This window comes from Puma concolor, chromosome C1 (genome assembly GCF_028749965.1).
Source record: "Puma concolor isolate L17-30 chromosome C1, mPumCon1.1.hap2, whole genome shotgun sequence".
In the NCBI taxonomy this organism is placed as follows: Eukaryota; Metazoa; Chordata; class Mammalia; order Carnivora; family Felidae; genus Puma; species Puma concolor.
The window spans coordinates 93,284,417-93,312,286 of NC_141674.1; the positions used below are offsets into that span (position 1 = coordinate 93,284,417).

At 41.0% G+C, this 27,870-nt stretch overlaps 1 protein-coding gene and 1 long non-coding RNA gene across 6 annotated transcripts in view; one reads left to right on the plus strand and one right to left on the minus strand.

Moving 5' to 3' along the window:
* AKNAD1 (AKNA domain containing 1) overlaps positions 1-27,870 on the minus strand; it is a 43,495-nt gene that overhangs the window by 10,238 nt on the left and 5,387 nt on the right. For 3 of the 4 annotated variants that reach the window (XM_086717730.1, XM_086717731.1, XM_086717729.1), the window contains exons 3-6: positions 26,565-26,604; positions 25,623-25,685; positions 12,707-12,863; positions 3,407-3,504 (exon numbers count right to left, since the gene is read on the minus strand). In XM_086717730.1, coding sequence (XP_086573856.1) covers positions 3,407-3,504; positions 12,707-12,863; positions 25,623-25,685; positions 26,565-26,604 — 358 coding nt within the window. Of the gene's footprint in view, positions 1-3,406; positions 3,505-6,653; positions 6,740-12,706; positions 12,864-20,343; positions 20,475-25,622; positions 25,686-25,778; positions 25,928-26,564; positions 26,605-27,870 lie in introns of all 4 variants that reach the window. The other variant, XM_025912465.2, reaches the window with a different exon arrangement.
* Positions 1,365-27,521, plus strand: LOC147578223 (uncharacterized). Of its 2 annotated transcripts, XR_015254948.1 has the most exons (4): positions 1,365-1,546; positions 3,015-3,198; positions 3,674-3,783; positions 27,400-27,521. It is a non-coding gene; the product is annotated as an uncharacterized LOC147578223 (long non-coding RNA). The 2 variants fall into 2 exon arrangements; XR_015254947.1 differs by lacking the exon at positions 27,400-27,521 and having other exon boundaries at positions 3,674-3,913.

Genomic DNA, 27,870 nt, shown 5'->3' on the forward strand with positions numbered 1-27,870 from the left:
ATCCCCTTATGACAACTGAGAGATGTTTTCAGAAGTAACAAATCTGATAGGAAAGTCTCAAGGTTTTCCTAGCACATGTAGGTGTTTAGTGAAGGCCTGCTGAACTGATGGATCTGTGAGAATTTGACCCCCTGAATTAACTACAAACGCAAGATTGGTATTTTTCCAGATTTGCCCTGACACACCCACATTCTCTTCCCAGACCCTGTTTTGGCCAAGAACTTGTGTTTTGTCATCCAGACAATTGAAAAGATGGTTTTACTCTACATCAAATTCATGAGCTGATATGGGAAACTGAATTATAGCTTTGCCCTCATCTCTGCCAAAGAGGGGCTAGTAATAGAGAGTGTGTGTGTGTGGTACCGGTCTAGAACCTGGCAGGCTGTGGGCAGTGGAGACTTCCAGATAAGACCAGAACATGAGATCCTGTGCCAGATAGGTGAGCACACAGGCTTGGGTGTTCAAACAACATCTCAGTTCCAGGAGAGATGAGGCCGAGTGACAAAGCATCTGTCAGGGCTACCTGCCTTGCTTCTCTCGTGATTACGCTCCTTTGTAACATTATCTTTCAAAGAGTAAGTCATAAATGGAATGAGCTCTAGGGATGGTTTTCCCACCCCACCCCCCCAAATCTCAGTCAGTCAATAGTCATTGAATTCCTTCTCAATCCAGAGCTCAAGGAAATTACAATAGCATGAGGTTCAGACAGACCTGAGTTTGCAGTCTGGGTCTACCGCTAGTTAGCTGTGATGGTTGAAAATATGTCCACAAATTCTTTTATATGTTCTTCAAAAGGTATAGCGTAATTCCACTCTCCTTGAGTGTGGACTGGACTTAGTGACTTGCTTCTCACAGATAAAGTGGTAGTGATGGTGTATAACTTCCAAAACTAGGTCATAAAAGACCTAGATCACTTGGCTGCCATGTCATAATGATACTCAAGCAACCTATTGGAAATGCCCACATGATGAGGAACTAAGACCTCCTGCCAATGGCCACATGAGTGAACCATCTTAGAAGCAGATTCTCCAGTCCAGTCAAGCCTTCATATGATGGCAGTATTGGCCAACATCTTGACCATAGCCTCATGAGAGAACCTGAGCCTGATTCACCCAGCTAAGCTGCCCCCAAATTCCTGACCCATAGTAATTATGAGATAGAAAATGTTTTTTGTTTTGAACCATTAAGTTTTGGGATACTGCATTACACAGCAGTAGATAATACAACTGCTCTTTGACTGGCAAGTCATTAAATTTCTTTGAGTCTCCATTTCCTTATCTGCAAAATAAAAATCATAATTCCTACTTACAGGGGTATAAGGATAGCTAAATGTTATACACTATGTCAGCAGTTCTCAATTGTTTTTTCTTTCATAACCCTTTTACACTCTTAAAATTGAGGACCTTAAAGAGCTTCTGCTTATTACAGTTTTTATCTATCATATATCATAATATGCACCCTGTTTTATACCTGTGGTGAAAAATCTCCCCCTGTATTGGAGAAGAGCTATTATACAACAGTCAGTTGATGATGGACTGGTATAGAGGTACGTATTTATAAATTTCAAGTCATTTTTGCTTGTGCAGAATCATTCAAATTTTCCCAAGACTGAATGGACAGTCCTAGGGCTTTAAGTTTTTTTTCTTTATCTATTTTTATTATTATTTTTTAAGTACGCTCCATGCTGGGTGTGGAGCTCAACGCAGGGCTTGAACTCATGACCCTTAGATGAAGACCTGAACTGAGATTAAGAGTCAGATGCTTAACTGACTGAGCCACCCAGCCACCCCAAGGCTTTTTTTTTTTAATAGAGTTTTAAACTGAGGCATTTAAAAATATTTTATTTATTATGTCATTTAAAACCAACAGTAATTCATTTTATGCTCACCAAATAACAGGTTTTTAATGCAAAGAGGTTTTTTGTTTTTTTTTTAATGAAGAGTATTAGAAGAGGCAGTATTTTATGTTTGGGCAAGTGTCTTGAATATCTGGCTTAATAGAAGGCAGCTGGATTACATAGCTGCACCTCCATTCAATCTCCTTCAGTATTGGCTTTGCACAGATATGTAGCTGGGAAAGAGAGGACCTCGTGGTCCCCTGAAAGGGTCTCAGGGACCCCCAAGGGCCTTCTGATCACATTCTGAAAGCTCTGTGACAGCATCTGATATAGTAGGTGTTCAGTCAATGAAACACTACTATTACCATCAGAAAATGAATCATCTGGGCGCCTGGGTGGTTCAGTCGGTTAAGTGGCCAACTTTGGCTCAGGTCATGATCTCTCGATTCATGATTTTGAGCCTGGGTGTCGAGCTCTGTGTTGACAGCTCAGAACATGGAGCCTGCTTCATATTCCATGTCTCCCTCTCTCTCTCTGCCCATCCCCCACTCATGCTCTCACTCTCACTCTCTCTCTCTCTCTCTCTCTCTCTCAAAAATAAGTAAACATTTAAAAAATTTTAAAAAGGGAGGTGGGCGCCTGGGTGGCTCAGTCAGTTAAGCGTCTGACTTTGGCTCAGGTCATGATCTCATGGTTCATGGGTTCAGGCCCAGCATCGGCTCTGTGCTAACAGCTTAGAGCCTAAAGCCTGCTTTGGATTCTGTGTCTCCCTCTCTCTCCGCCCCTCTCCTGCTCACTCTCTGTCTCCCTGTCTCTCAAAAATAAACATTTAAAAAGTAAAAAAAAAAAAAAACGAATCGTCTGCAGAGAAGAAGTAGAACTCCATGTGACATAGCAAAAAAATACTGACTTGAAGGAAAGGCTCTTGACTAACAGCTTGTATGAATGTAAACAAGCCTCGTTAGCTCTCTGGACCTGGTTTCTCACGTAGAAACAGGGTAGACTAGGCTCAGGTGATGATTTTCATGCTCAGGAACTGCCTGAACAGGCAGGCCTTGGCCTCACCTCTTCCTCACCCAGGGCGGTTCTGCCAGGGATGTTTTTCTGCTTAAACTACCTTTGGAGGAAGGCTCCTATGACTAAAAATCATTGAATTCTATGCCCTGGTGCTCTCCAGGTCCCCTCCCAGCTCTCGTTTTCTTTGCTTCTGAGAAATGTTATGGACAAGTCGGCAGCAACTCTCCCACGTCCTGTGAGCTCACCAGGTGCAGATTATGGATCGTGCTGCAAGGATGACACATAGAACTGAGGCCACTGCACGACTGAGTGCATGGAGTCCTGTGGCTCCCGCACAAACAGAGGTGGGCACTTTCGCACTCTCTGACCACACTTGATCTGTTTGAATCTATTTAATTGTTAATTTTTTACGGTTTGCAAAAAAACACAACATGTAACACCCTAATCTGGGTAATGCTATTTGGTGTGGCAGATGGTCTGTCTGCAGTGGGCAGACCCCTGGAGAGGGACCTTGAAGACAGAGCACCCACAGCACCAGGCCCCTTAACTTACCGAGAATTGAGTCTGCGTGCAGTGCCTTTTCTTGAAGGGCAGTGGGACACCTTCCACAGCTGGGCCTTCTGTGCCCTTTTTTCTCCATATTTTCCTTCCTAAAAAAAGATGCATAAGATCCAATAAACATTTAACATACTTCTTCTTTTTTATTTTTTATTTATTTTTTATTTATTTATTTATTTATTTATTTATTTTTATTAACATACTTCTAATAGAGATCATGAGAGTATCGGTAAAACTGAAATGTTAAATTTCTGGTATCAGAGACTGGGATGATACGGGCGTGGCATGTTGTCCTCCACACAGAGATCCCTTCTGCCTGCCTTTCTGAGAGCTTCCCTATAAGAAACTGCACCCAGCGACAACTTGGCCTGGTAAGAACAGGTCTACCAGATGTTGAAAGTAAATCTGGTTTGTTCCCCAGAGGATAATATCTAATTATCATGCACACATATGCAATATAGAAATTTGAAGTATGGAATTATATTTGGAGTTTTCTTCATACTCATGTCTCAAATTCAATTCTTTTTAAATGATTTTTTTTTAATTTTAGTGAGAGAGTGCGCATATGAGTAGGGGAGAGGGAGAGAGAGAGAGAGAGAGAGAGAGAGAGAGAATCTTAAGCAGGCTCTACGCTCAGTGCAGTGCCCAACATGGGGCTCGATCTCACAAACTGTGAGATCATGACCAGAGCCAAATCAAGAGTTAGACACTGAACAGACTGAGCTACCCAGGCACCCCTCAAATTCACTTCTTATCAGGGGAAGAAGATGTGCCACATGGCAGTACTAGGTCCCGTGGCTTTGGCTCCATAAGTATAAGCTGAATGTGTCTAAAAAGCCCAGCAAGGTGGATTTTGTCCGGTGTGTATGGGGCTAAAAGCTAAGGGAGCATGTAGGGTTAACTTTAGCTGTACAAGGCCACCAGGGGGCATCAGAAAGATGCCTTACAATTGTCAGTTACCAGGACACCCTCTGACTTGGCTGTAGCTTCTGCCTGCCTTCTTCACAGAAATCCTAACCCCTTCAAAGGAATTCTAGTTAATCACAATTCTTAACAAAGCCCTTGCTCAGCCCCAGCGATATGGTAATAGCCCCTCCGGGAAAGTGGTTCATTCTTAGTGTGGAAGGCACTGTGCCCAAGATCTGCTGCACGTGGCTGGTGAGAAATGAGGCTGATCCCCTCGAGGATGGGGTGAGAGCCCTAGGAGTTGCTTGGCAAATACAGCACACCCAGCTATGCCTAGGCCTATGCCTAGGCCTGCCTTCCGTGGAGAGAGCCACTGTGCTCTGGAGTTGGTGGGGTTGGGGGCTGATGAGCTGGGCCCTTCCCCTCTCCTTGGAAAAACATGCTCTCCTCCTGAGTCACATATTTTCTCACACCTCATTTTCTGTCTCCACCCTCCCCCTTCGGGGCATTTGAACATCTGCTCTCCAAAGTGGAAAACTTGGATCTCTTTCAAGTGAGTTCAGTCTAACACATGACTTTCTTTTTCTGCCTCTTTTAAACTTCTTTGTGCGCTTAAAATCTTCTTGCCAACCATAAGAGCTAAGGGCAATTCTACTTGAGAAGACAGTTTTCCAAGAAGACTGAGTAGCTAAAGTGGACTCTTAAATCCCAAATCCTGCATCAGACATAACACAAAGGGATTTGCATTTTATATGTAGCATATAGACCATTGATCTGCATATATATAAAAATATCCCTCAAAGGTCAGCTAGCTTCATAAAGCACATGTCTTGTCTGAGAGATATCAAATCTTTTAGAAGAGCAAAGAGTATATATAGCCCTTTGTTCAATTAATTCCTTGGAGTATTAGGTAGTTTAACAAGATTTCAATTTATAAATCATGTGTATCTCCACTTCACACCCCAACGTTAGATGCATTGTTAGATCTGATTTCGCACTTGGTTGTGTTTTTCCTTCCCTCTCGTCCATGATAAAACAGAAAATTTAGTCTGGGACATTGGTCCTTGACTTGGTATGTAAAGAGTATCAAGTTCTAGACTAGGAATTTGAAAGACAAACATTTAGTACCTTGAATCCTTCATCAGAATGTTTTTTAAATGTCAAACTATCTTTATTATACTTAATAAAATCTAAAAAAAATCCCAAAACCTAGGTTTAACTCAATAAATAAAAATAGTGGGCCTGCGGTGACTCAGGGAGTAGGCATCACTATTGCCTCCTATATTTAAAAGGAGGGTCAAAGCTGATGACTGGCATGTCAGTTACAATAATGGTCCACACCAGATGACGCATGGTCATATTTAGCACAAACAGCATGCTGTTTCCTTTTTCAGGGGGCGGAAACTCAGTAGAACACTTAGACAAGTGCCCATTCCCGTGGCGGAATGCTTTCTAACTTCAGACCTTGTCATCTGCTTCTATTAGAGCTTATTATGTACATGTAATAGTGGTTGCTAAACCACAAGGAATGGTTGCTCCTCCCTCCTTGACTCTTGACCTTTGGAAGGTAAATTAGCCAGGCTTTGGCAGAAGTCCACAGTGCCTCCTGAGCTTGGAGTTGGTGCCTCTCACTAACTGATAGAAGCTTCAAATAAAGGATTTTGAATCCATATGGCCTAACAGTTGAGCCAAAGAAAGTTTTAAGAACACGAAGGATTTCTCCTTAGGATTTTACATCTATAGCTTTTTTTTTTTTTTTTTTTGCACAATTACAGCTTGTAACCTCCAGATTTCTTGCTGAAGAATGGGGAGAAGTAAACCCCTATACATGGGATTAGGCTTATTTCCAGTGGGACTGGGGACAGAGGGAAGGACAGGGAAGATTTTCACTCATCATGAGAAGTTGCTATATAATGGTGCCCAATAATCTCCCGTGTGGATAATGTTCAAATGCAGACTACAGGACAAACCACCCTTCGTGTTCCGCAGCCCTGATTCTTAACCAAGGGAACTTAGGAGAATCTTGAGCATATTTAAAAGTATTCCTACTAGGGCTCCAGCCCTGGTGAGTCTGATAACTAGGTGAGGTTGAGGCATGTGCATGATCAAAAAATCTCCCCAATGACTCTGATGCTCTCCTCACTCGAGCCACTGCTAGAAGGGTTTGTGAATCAGGAGGGAGGCTGGGCATGCCCAGCCCTGAGATCTGTGATTCTGTAACTTGGCCAGTGGCTTCTGGCACCTGTTCCAGTAGTTGACGCCCACTCTCACTGGAGCTATTATACCAGCACCGGCTCCCACCCACCCTGGGAATTTAGCAGCGAGAAGCCCTCACCATTCAAAGACCAGGTGGCTACAGGCACAGCTTGGACTGGCTGTCTCTGCACGACTGGGCCTTCCTGAGGTGTTGTTGGGGTTCTCCTGCACCACAAAGCACAGACAGATGTGGATGTGACTGAGGAAGTGACTCATCCCTCCGCTGCTCACACACAGAGGCAGCCAAACTCACCACTCCAGGACTCCTTCAGTTCTGATTTCTCACTCCCTCGATGGGGTCTGTGTTGTAATGGCCTGGGGCTCAGAGAAAGAAGGCTGCAACACTGGCTTGGTTTCTTTCCTTCTCCAAACATTTGAAAATCTAGTTTACAGATGAGAGAATACTTCTCCTGCACCCCCTTTTATTCTTTCCTTAGTTTCAAATGACCCCAAGCTCCACCAGGGGATGAACAGATTTAAGAAGATACTTAAATCCATCAATCTGACCACTGTTAGTAGAGGTTTAAAAGCTATTCCAAAGAAATGCATTAAACTGAATTAAAATGAGATTTAGAAATCACTTAGAGGCTTAAAGTGTCTATATGTCCCTTTTTAACACAGAGAAATTACACTACTTCACCAAAAAGGCCTGACACCGCCCCCACCCCCGCGCCCCGTGTGTATTTTTTTACTATGGTTTTACCCTTTATGTAAACAGAAACCGTGCTCTTCTCGCCATTGTAAACAATGCTGGCATAAGCATCATTGTACAGATAGCTTTTTCCATATTTTGAATTACTTCCTTAGGAAATGTCTAGGTCAAAGGTTGTGAACATGTTTGCATGATGATACATATTGCCAAATTGCTTTCCACAAACGTGGTAAGAATTACACAACCGCCAAAATGTGGGCAGCTCAGTTTGACCACACCTTCCTCTGCATCAGGAATTATCCCTGAAAATGTTTTTGGTAATTTCAAGAGGGGGAAGGTGGCACCTTGTGTTAATTAGCATTTCCTGTATTATTAAAGGAGATAAATATTTTCCCATGTGCTTATTTATTGGCTGTGTTTCCTACTTGTGACTTCTAGTTCATATCCTTTGTCCATTAATTTTTTGGAGGGTTTCAGTGTCTCCCTATTAATAAAAACAACCATTTGTTGATCACTCATTGGGTCACGTTCTTCTCATACAGCCTCCTTTGTTCCTTCCCACCATCCTGAAACGTTGTGCCCATTTTAATGCCCATTTTTAATCATCTGAGGCTCAGAGGATTTAAGCAACCTGGCAAGGTCACACAGGGTGTAAGTGGCAGAGCTGGGATTTGAACCTTTACCCATATGTTTGTGTTATTAACCATAATTTTTCTACTCCTTTGTGCATTTGTGAGAGCACTTTGTTCAATAAAAACCTCAATATTGAACATTATTGGTTCTTAATATTTTTCAATATGTCTGCCTTAAAAAAAGTGGCTGTGGTTTCAGTTTTGCAAATATTAGTTAAAATGTTGATGTCAAATGGCCAAGAAACATGAAAATGAGTTAAATTTCATAAATAGTCAAAGAAATAGAGATGAAAACAATGAGAAACTGGTTTCACTTATCACTTTAGCAGAGGTTGGAAAAAAATACCCAGGGTGCACTCAGGTGAACACATCTCCTTTCCCGTGCACAGCTGGACAGATACCACCTTGCTAAGGGCCAGCTTATCAGAATTTGCACTCTGTGCCTCTTGAACCATTAACTGCACTCCTAGGTTTTTATTTTAAGGAAATATCAAGTATGGCCAAAAGCTTGCATATAAAATGATGTTACTGAAGCAGTGTTTATCATATCAAAGAACTGGAAAAAACCTGAATGTCCATCAACAAGGGACTGGTTAAATGAATTGGTATAATGAAATACAATGGAATCCTTAAAAATGAAGCTATAGATTTATTCTAAGTGATTGTTGAGATGCCCACAATAGAATGTTAAATGAAAAAAAAGCATCATAAAACAATACGTATGGGGCAACTATATGTATAGCCTGACTGGGTGGCTCAGTCAGTTAAGCATTTGACTCTCAATGACCTGAGATCAGGTCAGGATCTCATGGTTCATGGGATCAAACCCTGCATCGGACTCTGTGCTGCCAGTGTGGAGCCTGCTTGGGATTCTCTCTCTCCCTCTCTCTCTGCCCCTCCCCTACCCCACCCCCCTCAAAATAAATAAATAAACATTAAAAAACATCTATAAAACACCAATACATACAGTATGATCTCATTTTTGCAAAAATGTATATGTGTATGCAGAGAAGAAAAGAGACTGGGCAGATACACACTAATATATTAGCTATGCTTTTTCTTTCTTGAAATGTTCTTCTTTATACTTTTTTTCTACCTTCTAATTTTTTTTTTTTTTTGCAGTAAGCATGAATCATTTTTATAATTAAAAAATAAAGGGTTTTCCCTGTGTTTTCTTTGATCAGTTCTCACTTTTAGGCCTACAGGGGTTGCCCTGCACTTCACATTTAAGGCAGATTTACATGAGCATAATGTAGGCAGGTGCCCCCCACCTGAACTGGGGGATCCAGTGTCCCGTGATATTTGTCCTGGGCAAATCTTACCTTCTTAAGTTTCCAACTCTTCTTCTGCCTAGTCTTCACAAACTGTGGAGCTTTGAACCACCAGAACTATTACTGTTTACTGCTTATTATAGTTTTGTCATTATCATTTTAGACCCAGGGGGGTTTATTTAATCCCAGTACTCCCAATTCATTCATAATGAAATACTCTCAGGGTGCCTGGGTGGCTCAGTTGGTTAAGCATCAGACTTTGGCTCAGGTCATGATCTCATGGTTCATGGGCTCCGTGCTGACAGCTCAGAGCCTGGAGCCTGCTTCGGATTCTGTGTCTCTCTCTCTCTCTCTCTCTCTCTGCCCCTCCCCCACTCACACTCTATTCTCTCTCTCTCAAAAATAAATAACATTAAAAATTTTTTTTAAAAAAGAAAAGAAATACTCTCAAGGTGTGGTCCCCAGACCAGAAGTATTGGCATCACCTGGGAGCTTGTTAGAACTATAGAATTGCAGGCTCACCCAAACCCACTGAATCAAGCCTGCATCCAGTAAGATTTGCAGACGATTCCTAGATGCACTGCAGTTGGAGAAGCCCTGATCTAGAACACGTGCCTCAGACTGGTGTTTCCTGAGTGCTGAGAGAGTGGGAAACATTAGCAATACCAGCAGCTGTCTCCAGCACTAACACCCAAGGTGTTAGTATAAGAGCCAGGTGATCTCAACAATGCCAGTTTCAGAGCCACATTCAGTAAGTAACACTGGTTATGGTCAGAGATTCAACCGAATGAACTGAACTAAGCAGGACTGGGCTGCTGGACATGACCCTGGAATCAGAGGACAACCTTATGGCCATTTGATCTAGTTACTCCATGTTGTTGTTGTTGTCGTTTGGGATTTGGTATTTTTGTTTTGTTTTTTAAGGAAGTTTTTAGAATCAGTTCTTAGGCTACATGAGAGTCTCACTTTGGAGGATTATTTGCCTAAGAGTCAGTGGGAATTTAATTTCAGCATTCCTGGGATAATGGGAAGGAGCAACCTAAGGTAGGGTGTGATGGGGACATCATGTGGCCACTCTCCCTCTTTCCTCTGGGAACTTGTCTGAGAAGGAAGGGGCCTGTCGCTGTGTTGAGGGAGCTGGTAGGGGGGCCTGCAGGGCTGAGGACTCAGGGCTGTGGGGCCAGGCCGCCAAGCCCCTTGGAGGAGGGGGTCCTCCTGCCGGGGTGCCCTTTGTCCCCTCACGCCCACATAGGCTGCAAAGGATGGCCCCAGTGTTCCTTGGGAATCCACGGAGCCACACAGAGGGACTGCCTTTAGGTTTGCAGTCCCAGGGGAAAGGGCTCCAACCAGTTCCCATGGGAAAGGGCACCAAGGGCTCCAGCATCACCACCCCACACCTAAAGCACCATCACATCCTACCTGGGGTCCTTGTCCCCAGACTCCTCACCTACTTACTGCCTTCTCATCCCTCCCTCCCAACCAACTCAATTCAAATCTTACCTTCCCTGACCATGTCTCCCGAGTGACTTTGCCCTCCCACAGTGAGGGAGTGACTTTTGGTCACATGCCATTACTTAATAGTCACGAGAGCTAACACCCAGGTAGTATGCTTTCTATGAGCCAGGCTCTGTTTCACATATTTTACTTATATTAACTTGACACTGTAGCATCATGCCAATTTCTAACAAGCTGCCAGGTGATGTTAATGCTCTTGGTCTGGGGACCACACTTGAGATTATTTCATTATAAATTAATTGGAAGTGCTGGGATTAACTCTGTGGCTCTAAAATGATAATAAAATTATAATGAGAAGTAAACAATAATTCTCTTGGTTCAGAGCTTTACAGTTTGCAGAGACTTTTTGCAGAAGAGGACTTGGAAGCTTGGGCAGATCTTATTATCTTTATTTTACAGAGGAGGAAACTGAGGCACAGAGAGGGTTATGTAACTTTCCCAAGGTCACAAAGCTGATGAGTGACAGAGCCAGTACTCAGACCCAGGCAGTTCGGCTTCAGAGTCACAGGAATGTATAATGTTAAATGCATCGCACTTTTAACATTCTGTAACCACACATTAATTTTGTTTATTGTATGTGTCCCTCACATAAATGTAAGCATCTTGAGGGCAAGTAATTTGTCTGCTTTTTTTTTTTTTTTAGTGTTTATTTATTTTTGAGAGAGACAGTGTGAGCAGGGGTGGGGCCGGGGCAGAGAGAGAGGGAGACACCAAATCTGAAGCAGGCTCCAGGCTCGATGCTGTCAGCACAGGGCTTGATCCCGGTCTCAAACTCACGAACTGTGAGATCATGACCTGAGCCAAAGTCAGACGCTTAACAAACTAAGCCATCCAGGTGCCCCTGCTTTGTCTATGTTATACCCCAATACCTGAAAAGTACCTGAATGAATGAAGGAATGAATGATCCTAGCAGTAGACTCACTTTTCAGGGTTATTTATCACAAAGTTACAGAGTTCTCATTATTTCACAGCAAGTGCTGTAAACTTGGGACCAAAAAAAGAAGAGCAAACCCAGACCTGAGGGAGCTGCTGGGCGGAAGGCTAAGCTGACTCCTGGGCTCCCTGGCACCACCTGGAAGGTAGTTCAGGTTCAGAACTGGAGGCATAAAGTGCTGTGAACCTTGGAGACAGTTGTGAGGTGTTGAAACTCTTAAATCCACAAGGGCCCAGAGGTTACTATACTGAGCATTCATGCTACACCAGGCGTTTAGTGAGATGTTTGGGATAAAAAGATAGGTACAAAGGCACAGGGACAAATGAGACACAGTGCTGTGGGGGCACAGAGGTCTGAACAAAGAATTCTGCCTGGGATGGGGAGGCATTGTGTCAAGGTTATATAAATGGATGAAATTTTGCTGGGCAGGTTGTTTTGAAGGGGCAACTGCACTTCTCTGGCAAGGCTAATATTTATATAATCTTCCGCATTTTGTTCTTAACTCTAACAAAAACCTATTCAGATTTTGAATGTCAGCCACAGGCAAATTCTGTCTGAAACAAAAGAGTCAATTTAAGGCAATTATCCAGATGATTCAATTTCTCAGAATTTTAATTTAGTCTGAATGTTCTGATAGTTGAGGCCACAAAGACAAAAAGTGTAGAAATACTGGGTGGTGATTGATTTGAATTCCTAATCTTGCATATGTAAACAATCCAAAAGAATTGAACTTGAGAAAGGAAAATGCAGAAGTGGACTCGTGGAAAATAGTTCTTCCTGCTGAGTATGTTATTCTTTATGTAAAAGAGGGAATATAAAACTATTAAGAAGAAAAATTATTTCTTCCAGGCACGATCCACAAAAATGTTGCTATTCATCCAGAAGAAATAGCTTTTCAGTGGTTCATCAGTTTAAACTGCGTTGTTACATCTTAAACTATTAAGATATTTCAAAAACCAACACTTAAAATAGCTTCTAATTTTTAAAAGCTGGTTCCATGGGACTTTGGAAAGTTAAATTTTCATGAGATATTAAAATAGAATTCATGAGTTCATGAATTAGGATTCTATAAATGCATAAAAAACATCTTTTCCTGGCATAAAATTAGGCTGTAGGTTGCTGTATTACCTCATTTGAGGGTGGAGAGGATGTGGATGCCAACTCATCAGGGATGATTGGAGAACTCCCGGGAAGACAGACGGCTGACGTATATTTGCCCTTATTAATTTTCTCCTTAACATCTTCAAGTAGCATCTCCAACTTGAATATTTCACCTTCCACTTCTCTAATAAACATAAACAAGCATCTTATTGGATATGCAGTCAACATTCTAATTAGTAACAACAGTTCTTGAATATAGCATTGGTCTATATTATTAAGGTGGTTTGGCTTCAGACAGGAAGGATAATGGACACCCGCCCTGACATGCATCCTGTTTAGAGTTTCATTCCAAAGGCCTGGGCTCTAATCCTCATTTTGTTATTCATTAGCTGTGTATCCTTGGGAAAATCACTTAATCTTCCTGTGCCTCCAATGTCTCAACTATAACATGGGAAAACAATACTCTGCTTATCTGGATCTAATTATTTTGAGATCCCTTACTGTTCTTTTTTTTTTTTTAATATTTTTTTTACATTTATTTATTTTTGAGAGACAGAGAGAGAGAGAGAACAAGTGGGAGAGGGGCAGAGAGAGAGGGAGACACAGAATTGGAAGCAGGCTCCAGGCTCTGAGCCGTCAGCACAGAGCCCGACATGGAGCTCAAATCCACAAACCACAGAGATCATGACCTGAGCTGAAGTCAGATGCTTAACCAACGAAGCCATCCAGGCACCCTGAGATCCTTTACAGTTCTAAGAGCTATGATTCTATGGAAATAATGATTTATATCAATTGAAAAGAGGAAGGAAATGAACTATCTGAAGAATTTGGTTAACAAGCTGGATCTATATGCATCTGTATATATATATATATATATATATATATATATATACATGTATACATATATGTATATGTGTAAATGTATCTATAAATATAAATACCTATTTTACCCAGGAAGAACCCATTTTCCTCAAATCCATTACATTTATAAAAATTTACCTTATATTAATCCACAAAGAAGAATCTCAACAAATTCCAAATCATTAATAATTGTATCACCGTTTTCTCACTAAGATCAGGAAAAAAGCAAGGAAGTCCCTTCTCACCACTCCTTTTCAACATTGCATTGGAAGTCCTACTTAATGCAATAAGAAAAGAAAATATAAGGTATACAGATTGGAAAGGAAGAAATAAAAGTGTCTTTGTTCACAGATGACATGATTGTGTAGAAAATCCAAAAGAATCAACAGAAAAACTGGAAATAATAAGCAATTATAGAGAAGTTACAGGGTACAAGTTTAATGTACAAAAGTGAATCACTTTGCTATATACTATCAATGAATGAGTAGAATTTGAAATTAAAGACAGTACTATTTACATTAAGATCCAAAAAATGAAATACTTAGGTATAAATCTAACAAAATATATACAAGATCTGTATAAGGGAAACATAAAATTCTGATGAATGAAATCAAAGAGCTCAATAAATGGAGAGATATTCCATGTTTATGAATAAGAAGACTCAATATTGTCATGATGGCCATTCTTCCCAACTCAATCTATAGATTCAATGCAACCCCTGTCAAAATCCCCGCAAGTTCTTTTGTGGCTATTGACAAAATGATTCTAAGTTTATATGAAGAGACAAAAGACTCAAAATAGCCAACATAATATTGAAGGACAAGAACAAAGTTGGAGGACTGACACTACCCAACTTCAAGACTTACTATAAAGCTATAGCAATCAAAGCAGTGTGGTATTGGTGAAAGACTATACAAATAGATCAGTGGAACAGAATAGACAACCCAGAAATAGGCCCACATAACTATAGTCACCTGATCTTTGAGAAAAGAGAAAAGGCAATACAATGGAGCAAAGAAAGATAGTTTTTTCAACAGTTGCTGCTGGAACATATGGACATCCATGTGGAAAAAAGAATTTGAATCTGGACACAGATGTTATATCCTTCATAAAAATTAACTCAAAATGGATCACAGGCCTAATGTAAAATGCAAAAGTATAAAAGTCCAAGATAACATGGTAGAGTACCTAGATAATCTTGGGTATGGTGATGACTTCTGAGATACAACACCAAAGGCATTATTCCTGAAAGAAATAATTGATCAGTTTGACTTCATTAAAATTAAAACTTATGTTCTGAGAAAGACAATGTCAAGAAAATGAGAAGATAAGCCACAGACCAGGAAAAAATATTGGCAAAAGACATTTCTGATAAACGACTAGTACCCAAAATATACAAAGAACTCTTAAAACTCAACAATAAAAAAACACACACAACCCAATTTTAAAATGTGCTACAGACCTTAATAGATATCTCACCAACGAAGATATAAAGATGGGAAATAAACATATGAAAAGATGCTCCATATTATAGTTCATCAGAGAAATGCACATTTAAACAATGAGATACCACTATACGTTATTAGAATGGTCAGAATATGGAATGCTAACAATACCAATTGCTGGCAAGGATGTGGAGCAATAGGAACTCTTATTCACTGCTGGTGGGAATGCAATATGGTACAGCCACTTTGGAAGACAGTTTGACAGTTTTTTTAAAAATTAAACATATTCTCACCATACAATCCAATGCACTCAGTATTTACCCAAAGGGGTTGAAAATTTATGTCAACACAAAAACGTGAACACAGATGTTTATGGCAACTATATTCATACTTGTCAAACTTGATAGCAACCAAGATGTCCTTCAGGAGGTGAATGGATAAATAAACTATGGTACATCTAGACAATGGAATATTACTCATCACTAAAAAAAAATGAGTTATCAAGTTGTGAAAAGACATGTAGGAACCTTAAATGCATATTACTAAGTGGAAGAAGCCCAATCTGAAAAGTCTACACGTTGCATGATTCCAACTATGTGACATTCTGGAAATAGTAAAAAGCAATAAATAGCAATAGTAAAAAGATCAGTGGTTGCCAAGGGTTGGGGTGGGGGCAGAGAGATGAATAGGTGGAGTACAGATGATTTTTGGGGCAGTGAAAATTCTCTGATGCTATAAAGATGGATACAAGTCATTATACATTTGTCCAAAACCATAGAATGTACAGTACCAACAGTAAACCATTAATGCAGAAAATGGGCTTTGAACACTTAGGATCTGTGTAGGTTCATCAGTTGTAACAAATGTACCACTCTGGTGAGGGGTGATAATGGTGATAATGCATGTGTGCAGGCAGAGGTATGTGGGAAATCTCTGTATCTTCCTCTCAATTTTCCTATGAAAAATGCTCTTAAAAATTAAAGTCTTGGGGCGCCTGGGTGGCGCAGTCGGTTAAGCGTCCGACTTCAGCCAGGTCACGATCTCACTGTCCGTGAGTTCGAGCCCCGCGTCAGGCTCTGGGCTGATGGCTCAGAGCCTGGAGCCTGTTTCCGATTCTGTGTCTCCCTCTCTCTCTGCCCCTCCCCCGTTCATGCTCTGTCTCTCCCTGTCCCAAAAATAAATAAATGTTGAAAAAAAAATTAAAAAAAAAAAATTAAAGTCTTAAAAAATTAAAGTCTTAAAAATTTGATCACTGGAAATCAATAACAAAAAGCAACAACAAGAACAAACAACTAATTGGAAATTTTAACACTCATCTTACTAACTCTTGGGTTAATAGACATTAAGGACACTCTATAAGTAAATAATAAATGCAAAAAAAACATATAAAACCAATGTAATGTAGCTAGCACAGTACTCTGAGAAAAATTTATAGCTGTAGCATGCACTTACAAGGGAGCAAAGTTCAAAATCAATAAACTAAGTATCCAAAACAGGAAAATAGAAAAAAGAACTACCAAATGAACCCCCCAAAAGGAGAAATAAATATAATTTAAAAGAATTTGATTAATAAAATAAAACATTGTCTTTGAAAATATCTATAAAAGAAACCACTGGAAAGTCTGACTGAAAAGCATAAATAACATTAAGAATGAGAAAGGAAATATGCCAGAAGAAAAATTTTAAATCAAATGGGATTGAACAACTTGATGCCAATACAGTTTAGAATCTAGATGAAATGGACAAGTCTCTATAGAAACATAAAGTATTAAAATCTACTCAAAAAGAGGTAGGAAATCTGGCAAAAAACTAATAACCAGAGAAAAATAGAAAAAATAATCAAAAATCCACCAGTCCAAAAGGCACCAAATCCAAGTGGGATTATGGGTGAGTTCTTTAACCCTTTTGAAACATAAAAAGAAAAGGGAAAAATTTCCCAATCATTCTATAACTAAACATTAGGATATTTATTAATACATTTTATTATTATATGAATAGAGTTAGGAAATAAACTAAATAGATTTCTAAATCCCATTTGAGTAAACATTAAAACATTAAAAAAAACAAATCTAATCCTAGTAAATCAAGAATAGAAGAAAACTTTCTTGATGAACTTATCTACTTGAAACTACAGCAAGAGTCATACTTGAAAAAAATCCCATTACTGTTTGGAATATGAAAAGAATGGTTGCTCTTGCTAGTATTATTTAACATTGTTTTGGAAAACCTAGCAAATAAAATAAATTGATTAAAAAATATGATATATAAGAACCAGGGAAGAAAAGATAAAGTATAAATATTTAGGGGGAAATGGGAGTTGGGGGAACCTGTCATTATTTTCAAATGCTATGATTGTCATACCTAAAAACTAAGACAATCAACAGCTAATCAAAAAACACGATGAACAGAAATACATAAGATAGCCCAGCAGAAGTTAAATATATTGTTTTTCTTTATTTCCTGTATATCAATTACAGAAAACATCTGTTAATAATGCTGAGAAGACCTACAAAATAGGTAGGAATAAATCTAACAAAACATGCATGACATCTGCATGAAGAAAACATGCTCCTGGATGGGACTACTCATTGCAAAGATTTCAACTCTTCTCTAATCTGTAAATTCAACACAATTCTGAACAAAATTTGAGTGGCATGTCCCTAAGGAAGTTTGGTGAGCTATTTATAAAGTTTATTAGTAAGAAGGGTGTTCAAGAACAGCTAAAGAAAATCTAAAGAAGAAATATGTCAAAATATACACTAGACTATAGTAATTTATTTATTTATTTATTTATTTATTTATTTAATGTTTACTTTTGAGAGAGAAAGAGACAGAGCATGAGTGGAGGAGGGGCAGAGAGAGAGGAGAGAGGGAGACAGAATCTGAAGCAAGCTCCAGGCTCTGAGCTGTCAGCCCAGAGCCCAACACAGGGCTCGAACTCACAAACCATGAGATCATGACCTGAGCCAAAGTGGGGCATTCAACCGACAGAGCCACCCAGGCACCCCTAGACTATACTAATTTAAAACTGTATGGTTAATGTAGAAATAGAAACGCAGATCAATGGGATGGAAGAGAACCAGTCCTATCTATACGTGGAGGGTTTTTTATATGATAAAAGTGGCCTTTTCATCCCGTGGGAAAGGCTGCTGTACTCAGCAAGCGGTGGGACAAAGATCTATGCATGGAAAACTGTTGATAATCAAGTAAAATATAGGAAAATATGCTCTAATCTAGCAGGCAAATGAGAATTAAGCAGAGGACAAGGAGAGGCTGAAAATTTGAAGGAAGTTCTGAAATGGTGGAGATAGACCTGAAGGTAGTGGGAAGAAATGGACCCAAGGACCAGGGCCAGATGGGTTGGAGGTGAGTGAAGGAAGAAAGAAGAGGTGAAAACATGCAGATCTGGAGATGGAGAAAAGACATTTTTGAGGGATTTTGTGATCTTTTCCGTAAAGCAGAAGACAAGATTGTATGTTGATAATATCAGAGAGAGGGATTGGTGGAGGCAGAACCCCATTTCTTGACTCCTTGACTTCTGGGGTCAGCGTGTGAAATGACTATCAGACTACATTCTGACAAACAAGATGCATGAAATAAAAGAACTATTTTTGCATATTACCTTTTAAAGGCAATAATACGTTTGTTGTGTTTTTTTAACGTTTATTTATTTTGAGAGAAAGAGTGCATGGGAGAGTCAGAGAGAGAGAATCCCAAGCAGGCTCCACCCTGTCAGCACGGGTCTCAAACTCATGAACCACGAGGTCATGACCTGAGCAGAAATCAAGAGTCGGATGCTTAATGCTTAATTACTTGAGCCACCAGGTGCCCCAATAAGGTTTTAGTAAGAGCACATAGCAGACTTAAACAAGTAATTAGCCAATGAACTTGCAGAATTCTTTCCCTTGCAGAAAGCCATCTACAATGGCCTTTAGATTCAACACTTAGAAGGTTCTGGACAATTAATTGTATGGGGTTCTGCTCACTGCCACATTATGCCCATGCGAGAACAAGAGGACCAGTGTCAAACGGAGCAGCCTTGCTTGCTCTGAGGTGGTTTTAACCGAGTTTCGGAGAGACTGGGTCCTTCCCTTGCCCCAGTGTTGAAAGCTTTTCCTGTATATGGGACATAATTACAGCTGAAACTTTTTTGATTTATACTGGGTCCAGCACACTGTGGGTGTAACTAGGATATAAATAAGGTGTTGCATAACTTTGGTCTGAATGTGCACAGAGGCCCAACTTTAAAATGACTGCCTAGACAAGTGGGATTCCTCGGAAAATAAATATCCTTACTCTATTAGTTTTTAAATAAATAGTGAAAGTATGTAGAGATCTTTCTTTTCCCAGAAAACAAAATAAGCCTTTGGGCAAAAAAAAAATCAATATTAAAACCTCATCCTTGCTGTCTAATTACTCAGTATTGAAATAACAGTAGACAGAGATTTCATTCATTTTGAAAAGGTGAAATTGTACTTTGGAAAAAATACCTCAGGACACTAGTGCCGAAATATAAACCATTAAAGTAATCTGGCATCAAGAAAGATTCCGTGTCAAAATGCAATGAATAGAAAGAGTTGAATTTACAGAGATTAAGTCTCCTAAATGGATTCTTTTAATTCATACCAGGAAATTAAATGGAAACAATCCTAGCCTTGAGTCCTGGAATACATCTTAAAATTGTTTGGATTGGAGAGAGAGGAGCACAGGGCCATAAAAATGGCCAGTTGGAAACTTCAGTGAGTTTGCATCCAAGTTTCTAATGTGAATTAACTCAGAAGTCATTTTGACTTCAAGCTTTAACATTTTCCCTAAATTTATCAGGCTTTGTGGGTTCTTCACCCCCACATTAACCAACCTAGCAATGGTCCTCTCATACCCACTGCCCCTTTGGAATTGTCTGCGGATAGGAAAGAAAAGGGGGGAAAAGGGAAGGACAGAAGCACCAGGCAGGGGAGACAGAGGAAGGAGTGGGATGAAGGCCAGGACACAAGGAGCTTAGAGAGAAGGCCCTCTGGGGTTAGCGTGTGAGCCTTTCCAGGATTTTCTTACACTGTTCTGGGTCTCAGAACCAGTTATGACACACAACAAAGGGCAGGATTGTAGTACAAAATTGCTCCTCTGGGGGACAATTGTTCATGTGGAGGACTCCATCTGGGTCAGTGCCCAGGACAGGACTTTATACATAGCGGGAGTTCCACATTGTTTGTCTCATGCGCTAACACTTGTTCAGTGATGGCACAGTTTTTGCTGACCCTAGGCCAGGGGCTGTGCAAGCATTAAGCCAGCAGCCATATCAGAATCCCACCTGAAGGAGGTTGCCTCTGACCCCTCCACCTCACACAGTTTAAGCCTGACCTTTCTGGATCAAAGTCACCGACAGCTGGGGATTCATGCCTGTGAATTTGCTTCAAAGCCAGATGCTTCTCCTTGTTGTCCCTAAACTCCTGCTCCAGTAGTTCAAGATGTCCCTGCAGTTTCTCCAGGACCTGTAGCAGTAAAGTCACCAGAATCACGCATGAGTGGTTGTTTCCCCCCAAAATACAAGGAGGGTGTACACTATGGTAGTTTCAAAATGAAGCCACCATCCTTCTCCTGGCAATTGTTTTGTTTCAGAGACTGACATCTAAAACAGAGGCAACCCAGGCATCTCCACATTCACAATGCCCTTCTAGCACACAGCTTTTTCAATACGGCGACTTCCGATTTCTTCCCCAGGGCCCACTCAGAGGCCTCTGAACTCCTTAATAGGATATCAATAGTCCTGTGCTATTGCAGAATGGCTTTTAGCTTATAGAGCCCTTTCCTGAGCATTATCTTACTTAATCCACACATCAATGTTGTAAATGTTGCAAAGTAGATTTTATTATCTCGATTGTATATGGGAGGAAATTGGAGCTGTAGGAGGTATGTCTGAAGCCACAAGGACCTTAAAAGGGACTGAAGTTAGAGGATCTGAGTTTGAGTCTATGGCACTTGGAGGGATGGGGCATTAGGAAATTTAGCCAGAGCTTCAAATGGGTCTTCTAGACGTCAACACATGCAGCCTCGTGCAGATTAACACTTACATGGTGCAGGTTAAGGTCTGGTCTTGATGTATAGAGGCTTCAGCACTGCAGCCCCAATAGCTAAATATTCCCTGAGCACTGCCTATACGTGGCCCTGGGCCAAATGTGTGAGAGATACAAAAGTTACATCAGTCTCAGGGATTTTATTCCAGTTGGGAAAAGAAACGGGATTCAAGGACTTTGCCATGGCACTTTGCCATGGCTCAGTGGAAGAAGTGAGACCTACATCAGGCTTGAAGGATGCTCAGGAAGGCCTGGACCAGGCAGTGTCCATGAACATGGAGAGGAAAGGATGGTTGGAGGGACACAACAATAGGGTTACAGGATCAGACACCCCAGGGTTCAAATTCAGACTCTTTCACCTAATAATTATTATGATTTTAGTCAATTTGAACTCTAAACTTTAGTTTTCTCATCCGAGACAATAATAGCCCTCACCTCATACTGTGAAAATTAAATGAGTTAATGCTTACTGCCAGGATCATCACCATCATCATTATTAAATCTGATTATTATTCCAAGTTTGGAAACATATTGACCATAGGGCATAAAAAATGGCAAGTGTGGTAGATGTCTTCCATGTTCCCCCCACCCAGATTTGTCCTCCATCTTTCTCCGTGCCCCAGCCAGGAAGCTGACCTTCAGTGGACTGCACCAATAGGCTCCCCTGCCCTGGCATTGGTTTCAGTCAATGGAAAGCAATGACAGAAGAGAGGAAATGAAGAAAGATGAGGTAGGGGTCTTTATTTCCCTGATGTCCTCCTGCCTGTATCCCAGTGGATTGGCTGTGTCTCTCTACCAAAAGCAGAGCTTGTCAGCTACTCCTACCATTACAGCTACTCTCCCTAGGCTCCAATATCTGCTCTTCCTCCTTTCTTTCTGCCCCACTGTTCCTTCTATGAGATGCTTTCTGTCCCTTATTGGTTTCCCTTAACCTTACCCACGCTATTGTAAAATGATGCCTTATTAAACTCCCCTCAGTTGTTCCATCGGAATAAACCATCTAGTTCCTGCCAGGACCCTGCCTGGTACTACTGTAAATCTCACTGACAATGCTCAGGTTTCTAGCTTGGGAGGCGGAAAGAATGTGAACCCCTGACTAAACTGAGGAATTTGGAAAGGCTAACAGATTTGAATGGAATGTCAATTTGAATGGACATGTAGAATTTTCAGCAAGAGTGGGAGAGCCAAGTAAAGATACACACAAACATTTGGAGCTGTAGATGAGAAGGTAGGACCAGGAATTTAGGAATTGGTAGCATGCAGATAGTGAAAACGTAAGAAGGAATTAGGTGTTCAAAGGAAAGAGAAAAGAGAGAAAGTCAATTACAAATTATAATTTAAGATCTTGGGATTTAAATTGTGTTATATCTCAGAAGAAGATAGGGCACAGTTTTCTAGCTATAAATGTACCTCATGTAATCCTCATGGCAACTCTGAGATGGGAGGTGCCTAAGATGGTACAGCCAGTATATAGAACTACATTGTCTGTTCCAACATCCAGATGCTTTCCATTCTGTTGTGTTGTTCATGCTGAGAAGGTTAGTGTCGCCCTCTCTGGCCTTCTTCCAATGCTGAATCAAATGGGCCTGGAAATCTCAGGCCAAGGCTGACACTGTCAGGAATCACCTTGACTCTCATCTCTGCCCTAATACGAATGCCCTCATATCCTCTAGCATCAAGGGGAAACTTCCTGGATTGAGGCCTCAGAAGGCTAGTGCCTTGAACCAGTTCCCTCTGCTTTGCTCAGCCCTTTAAAAATCTATGGGGCGCCTGGGTGGCGCAGTCAGTTAAGCGTCCGACTTCAGCCAGGTCACGATCTCGCGGTCCGTGAGTTCGAGCCCCACGTCAGGCTCTGGGCTGATGGCTCAGAGCCTGGAGCCTGTTTCCGATTCTGTGTCTCCCTCTCTCTCTGCCCCTCGCCCGTTCATGCTCTGTCTCTCTCTGTCCCAAAAATAAATAAACGTTGAAAAAAAAAAATCTGTGTTCTCCCAGTTCCTGAAAACCAGACTTTTTAAAAAAATTTTTTTAAATATTTATTTATTATTTTTGGCAGAGTGTGAGCAGGGTAGGGGCAGAGAGAGAGGGAGAGACAGAATCTGAAGCAGGCTCCAGTCTCTCAGCTGTCAGCACAGAGCCCGATGCAGGACTCAAACCCACGAACTGTGAGATCATGACCTGAGTCGAAGACGGATGCTTAACCAACTGAGCCACCCAGGCACCCCAAAACCAGACTTTTTTGATATCTCCTTTATCATTCACTGCTTCACTCTGGCAATCTGGCTTTTACAGAATCACTTCATTAAATAAAACTGGGCTTGTCAAGGTCCCTCATGATCTCTTGGTTGCCAAATCCAATTCACTTCTTGATTTTTTTTTTCCTGTTATTTGAACATGTGTTGTTGTGGCCCATACCCCCTTCTTTTCTTTTGGCTTTACAGCTCCGCCCCTTGCAGGTCTGCCTTGAGCTTTGAGGTCACTGCTTGTCAGTCTCCTTTGAGGAACCCTCTTTTACCTGCCCCTGTTTGCTGATTCTTTCCTTGGGCTTCTTTACTGCTTACTCTGCAGGTTTGCCTGGGAGTAAACTTCATATACTTCATAGCTTCAACCCACAACTATATCCAGATTTACATTTCTGGCCCAAGCAACTCCTCTGAGGTCCAAATCCATTGCTCTAATTGCCTACTGGATCTTTCCAATTGGATGTCCTACAGGGACCTCAAAATGAACTTGGCACCTTGCCTCCTGCCTGCCTCCCACACCCATTAGGAACTGGATCTTCCATTTTTAGTCCTGGCCTTGGTTGCCCACGCTAGAAATCTGAAACTCACCCAAGCCTCCTCCCTTCCTTTCTTCTCCCCTCTTAATGTGCAACCACTTTGTTAAACTCTTAGATTTGTCCCCCTCTCCATCCTCATTGCTAGTTTTGGTTCAGGTGCTCATAACTTGTTACCTGGAGTATGGCTTCCTAGCCAGGCTTTGTCCCTAAGTCTTGCCCCCATGGTGCTCACCATTTCTTGGCTTTCAGTCCTCCAGTGTTGCCCTCTCACTCAACCTCAGGGTGAAATATAATCTTCTTAGCATTGTTTAAAGGTCTTTCATGAATAGTCCTTGTCTTGTCCCTTCCTCTTCACCACATGAACCCTGGATTCCATCTGGCTAATTACAGTACCACACGATTCCTCATCCCATCAGGGTTTTCTGTCCCCTGTGCCATTGTGACTGGTGATTCTTTTTCTTGGACCACTGTTTTGTAACTACCTGTCAATCTCATACATATTCATCCTACAATGCCAAACTCCGAGGTCAGTCACTTCCAGAGAGCCTTGCAAAGTACCCTCTAACTGTCAAGGGTGAGCCGCTTCTAAGCTGCCATTAGCATTATTTCTCAAGCTTCATGTTGCTTGTCTATTTACCTATCTGTTCCCAGGAGACTGTAAGCCACTTGAAAAAGAAATTGTTTCTTTATCTCCAAATCTCTAGTGCCTGGTACAGAGTCTTGGACATAGGAAGTACCTGATAAGTATATGTTGAATTAATTAATTAATTAATAAGTTATTTAATTAATACAATAGATGAATGAGAGTGATCAACTGTGTCTCTTAACATTTGAGTCCTCCTTTCCTCTGTTCTATACTGTCTGGTTTCTCCCGCACAGCCTGCCATTGCTTTGTTCGTGCTCCTTCACATCAGGACTTCTGACCACCTGCCTTGTTGCTGACCCAGTGGCCTGAATGACGTCTTTGACTTTGCACATTTCTGGCTCTAACAATCTCAGCTTTTTGCCCCATTACCATGTTCCACCCCAACTTCCCACAACCCTGGCACTGATGAACTGTGGTTACAATATAAATTAGTGATTTGATTAAATGCAACAACAAGCAAGGATGTGAAAATCACAGATTTTCATCTGAAAAGCATAGTTTTAAGATCAGGTTTGAGTTTTCAAAGTTTTATATGTTGAGTTGTCAGATATTGGCAAATTTTATAATCTGTATCCCCCAGGACCCACCAACTCTGGATGGACTTGCCCTGTATAACAGCTGGCATGTTATTCTCTTAAGCCTACCATGGTCTCAGATTTATTGTTGGGTGGCCACTGAGGAATAATAGCCATAAGTAATAGACTCCTCTGAGAATGAACGAGGGATAAATACACATAGAAATAGAACTCTAAGCTCTTTTAGCTCCTATAACACAAACCCCTGAGCCAGATAATCAAGGAGATCCTGAACCTCAGCATGTTGAGAGGTTGGGTAGAGGGAAAGGGGAAATAGTATAAATTAAACGTTCACAAAATTTTGTACTAGTTACCAAATATATCAAGCTTGAAATAGATTATTAAAGGTCTTAATTCAATTCAATTAATCATTAATAATTAAGTGTACAACATATGTGAAACACAAGGCTAGGCCTCTGGAGGTCATAGCCCTTAATCTTCAGCAAAACATTTCCACCAGAACATTTCTATGCCCCCCAGTGTAGAGGAAACATGGTGCTATAAAGTCATTCATACTTATGCACATCAAATTCCCTAACAAAGATGTTTAAACTTGATAAAATTTTTACCAGCTTCTTGTCTTGCAAATGACAAGGAGAGTCCTGTGCTATGCTTTTGGAAAATTCTTGTACCTGTAGTGAAAAAATGCAATATTTCATTAATTGCATGATGTCTTATGTCTGAATTTGGTCACTTCTATTGGTCATAATCTTTTAAAATATTACTTTAGTCTTCAGTTGATCAGTCTGTTCTTTTAACTTCTGGCACATCTGTTTCCCTTCAGTTATCTTTTGAAATATGTAAGAAGAACTTGGGCAAGGGTCTTTCTGAGAGGTTGATGACACCTTAAAGAGACTTGTCTCAGATTCTATTCCTGTATAAGAGAGAATAAGTTTTGGCTTCTGTTCATCTCAACTTCACTGCAGATTTATGAAGTACTAAAAACAGAAGTCTGTGGCAACCATCACCATTTGCTATTAAAAAAAAAGTTTTCAGGGCGCCTGGCTCAGTCAGTTAAGCGTCCAACTTCAGCTCAGGTCATGATCTCACTGTCTGTGAGTTCGAGCCCTGCATTGGGCTCTGTGCTGTCAGTTCAGAGCCTGGAGTCTGCTTCAGATTCTGTGTCTCCCTCTCTCTCTCTCTGCCTCTCCCCACTCATGCTCTGTCTCTCAAAATATGAATAAACGTTAAAAAAAAAGTTTAAAAAAAGTTTTCAAAATGTATATCTAAATCAGAAGTTTAAAAATGCTAGTGGGGCACCTGGGTAGCTCAGTCAGTTGAGCATCCAACTTTGGCTTAGGTCATGATCTCACAGTTCATGAATTTGAGCCCCACATTGGGTTTGCTGTTGTCAGCCTGTCCGCACAGAGCCTGATTCTGATTTTCTGTTCTCCTCTCTCTGCCCACCCCCCTGAATTTGTGTTCTCCCAAAAATAAATAAATAGTAAAAATAAAATAAAATAAAATAAAATAAAATAAAATAAAATAAAATAAAATAAAAATGCTGGTACCTGTGAGATTGTCTTGGTGAATATGTATTGTGGGCTCCATCTGCACAATTAAAGGATAAGAAAACATTATTGTTGACACAGATCGGTGACACCATTATTCAAAATGATCCAAAATGTTGTGGTCATCATGGAGGCAGCCCAGAGTTGTGTCAAGAGCTGGGCTCCCAAAGCCAATGTTGAATTCCACTCTGACACTTACCTCCCAGGTGACCCAAGGCAATGACTCCATCACTGTAAACCTCAAATTCCTCAGCAATAAAATAAGGGTAGAAATAGAACCCACTTCCTAGGGTTGTTACAAGGATTAAGTGTTAGATATTACCATATCTGTTACTACTACCATGTTTGATACTATTGTGGGGAACACTGAAACGTTTCTCCTAAAACTGGACCATGAGGTCCATGAGGGCAGGGGCCATTGTTGGTCTTGTCGCCAGCTCTGTCACTGGTACTCTCACTAACACCATGCACACAGTAGCCACATTCTGGAGAAAAATATAAAATAGTATGCATTAAGTTCCAAAATGTATGTCATGATAGTGATTGTTTACTTGCCATAAGCTAACAGGACAGGAGCTTAAATTCCAGAGTGACTCACCTTGAGAGTCTACACATAAAGCTCAGAAACATGCTAGTGCCAGAGAGCTAAATGGTGGTGGTCAAATTAGACTTTGGTTATTATGAATGTCTCCACTGTATGACAGATAGAGAACTGATAGAGTCTAGTTCTCCAACCTCAATTAGCAGGACTAGAGAAAATAAGACACCTGACTTTAGATTTCCATTGCCAGAGAGAGGTGAGCCTAATATCCATTTCTGTTCCTGCTAACCTCAGGGCACTGAGGACTGTGCACCCCTGTGCACCCAGGGGTGGGTGCAAGCAGAATGAGGACCCCTGAGACTTGCCAATGTCAGACATAGAGAAGCATTCCAGTCAAGGCCAAGTGGAGCTGCTAGATTCAGGTATGGGGGGGGAGGGGGGGAAGTGGTGGGGTGAGGGTTGGGGAGGGGTTCTGTTCAAGCTCCCCAGAGCATTCAGTTGCTAGAGAAGGGAGTTGAAGCATGAAGGAGTAGAAATGGAAACAGACGTAGAGTGTTCAGTCCAGAGTGCCCTTCATACAGAGCTTCAGGGAAAGATCATACTGTCCTGACAAAGTGCCAGAGAACTGAAATGTTTACTTTGATCATTAATGTGAATTTACCTTACCACCGAATCTTAAATAATCGAGGCCCTGAGCCTCAACATGTTGGGAGATAGATGGGGGGACGGGGAGATGAGGAAAGGGGAAATAGTATAAATTAAACA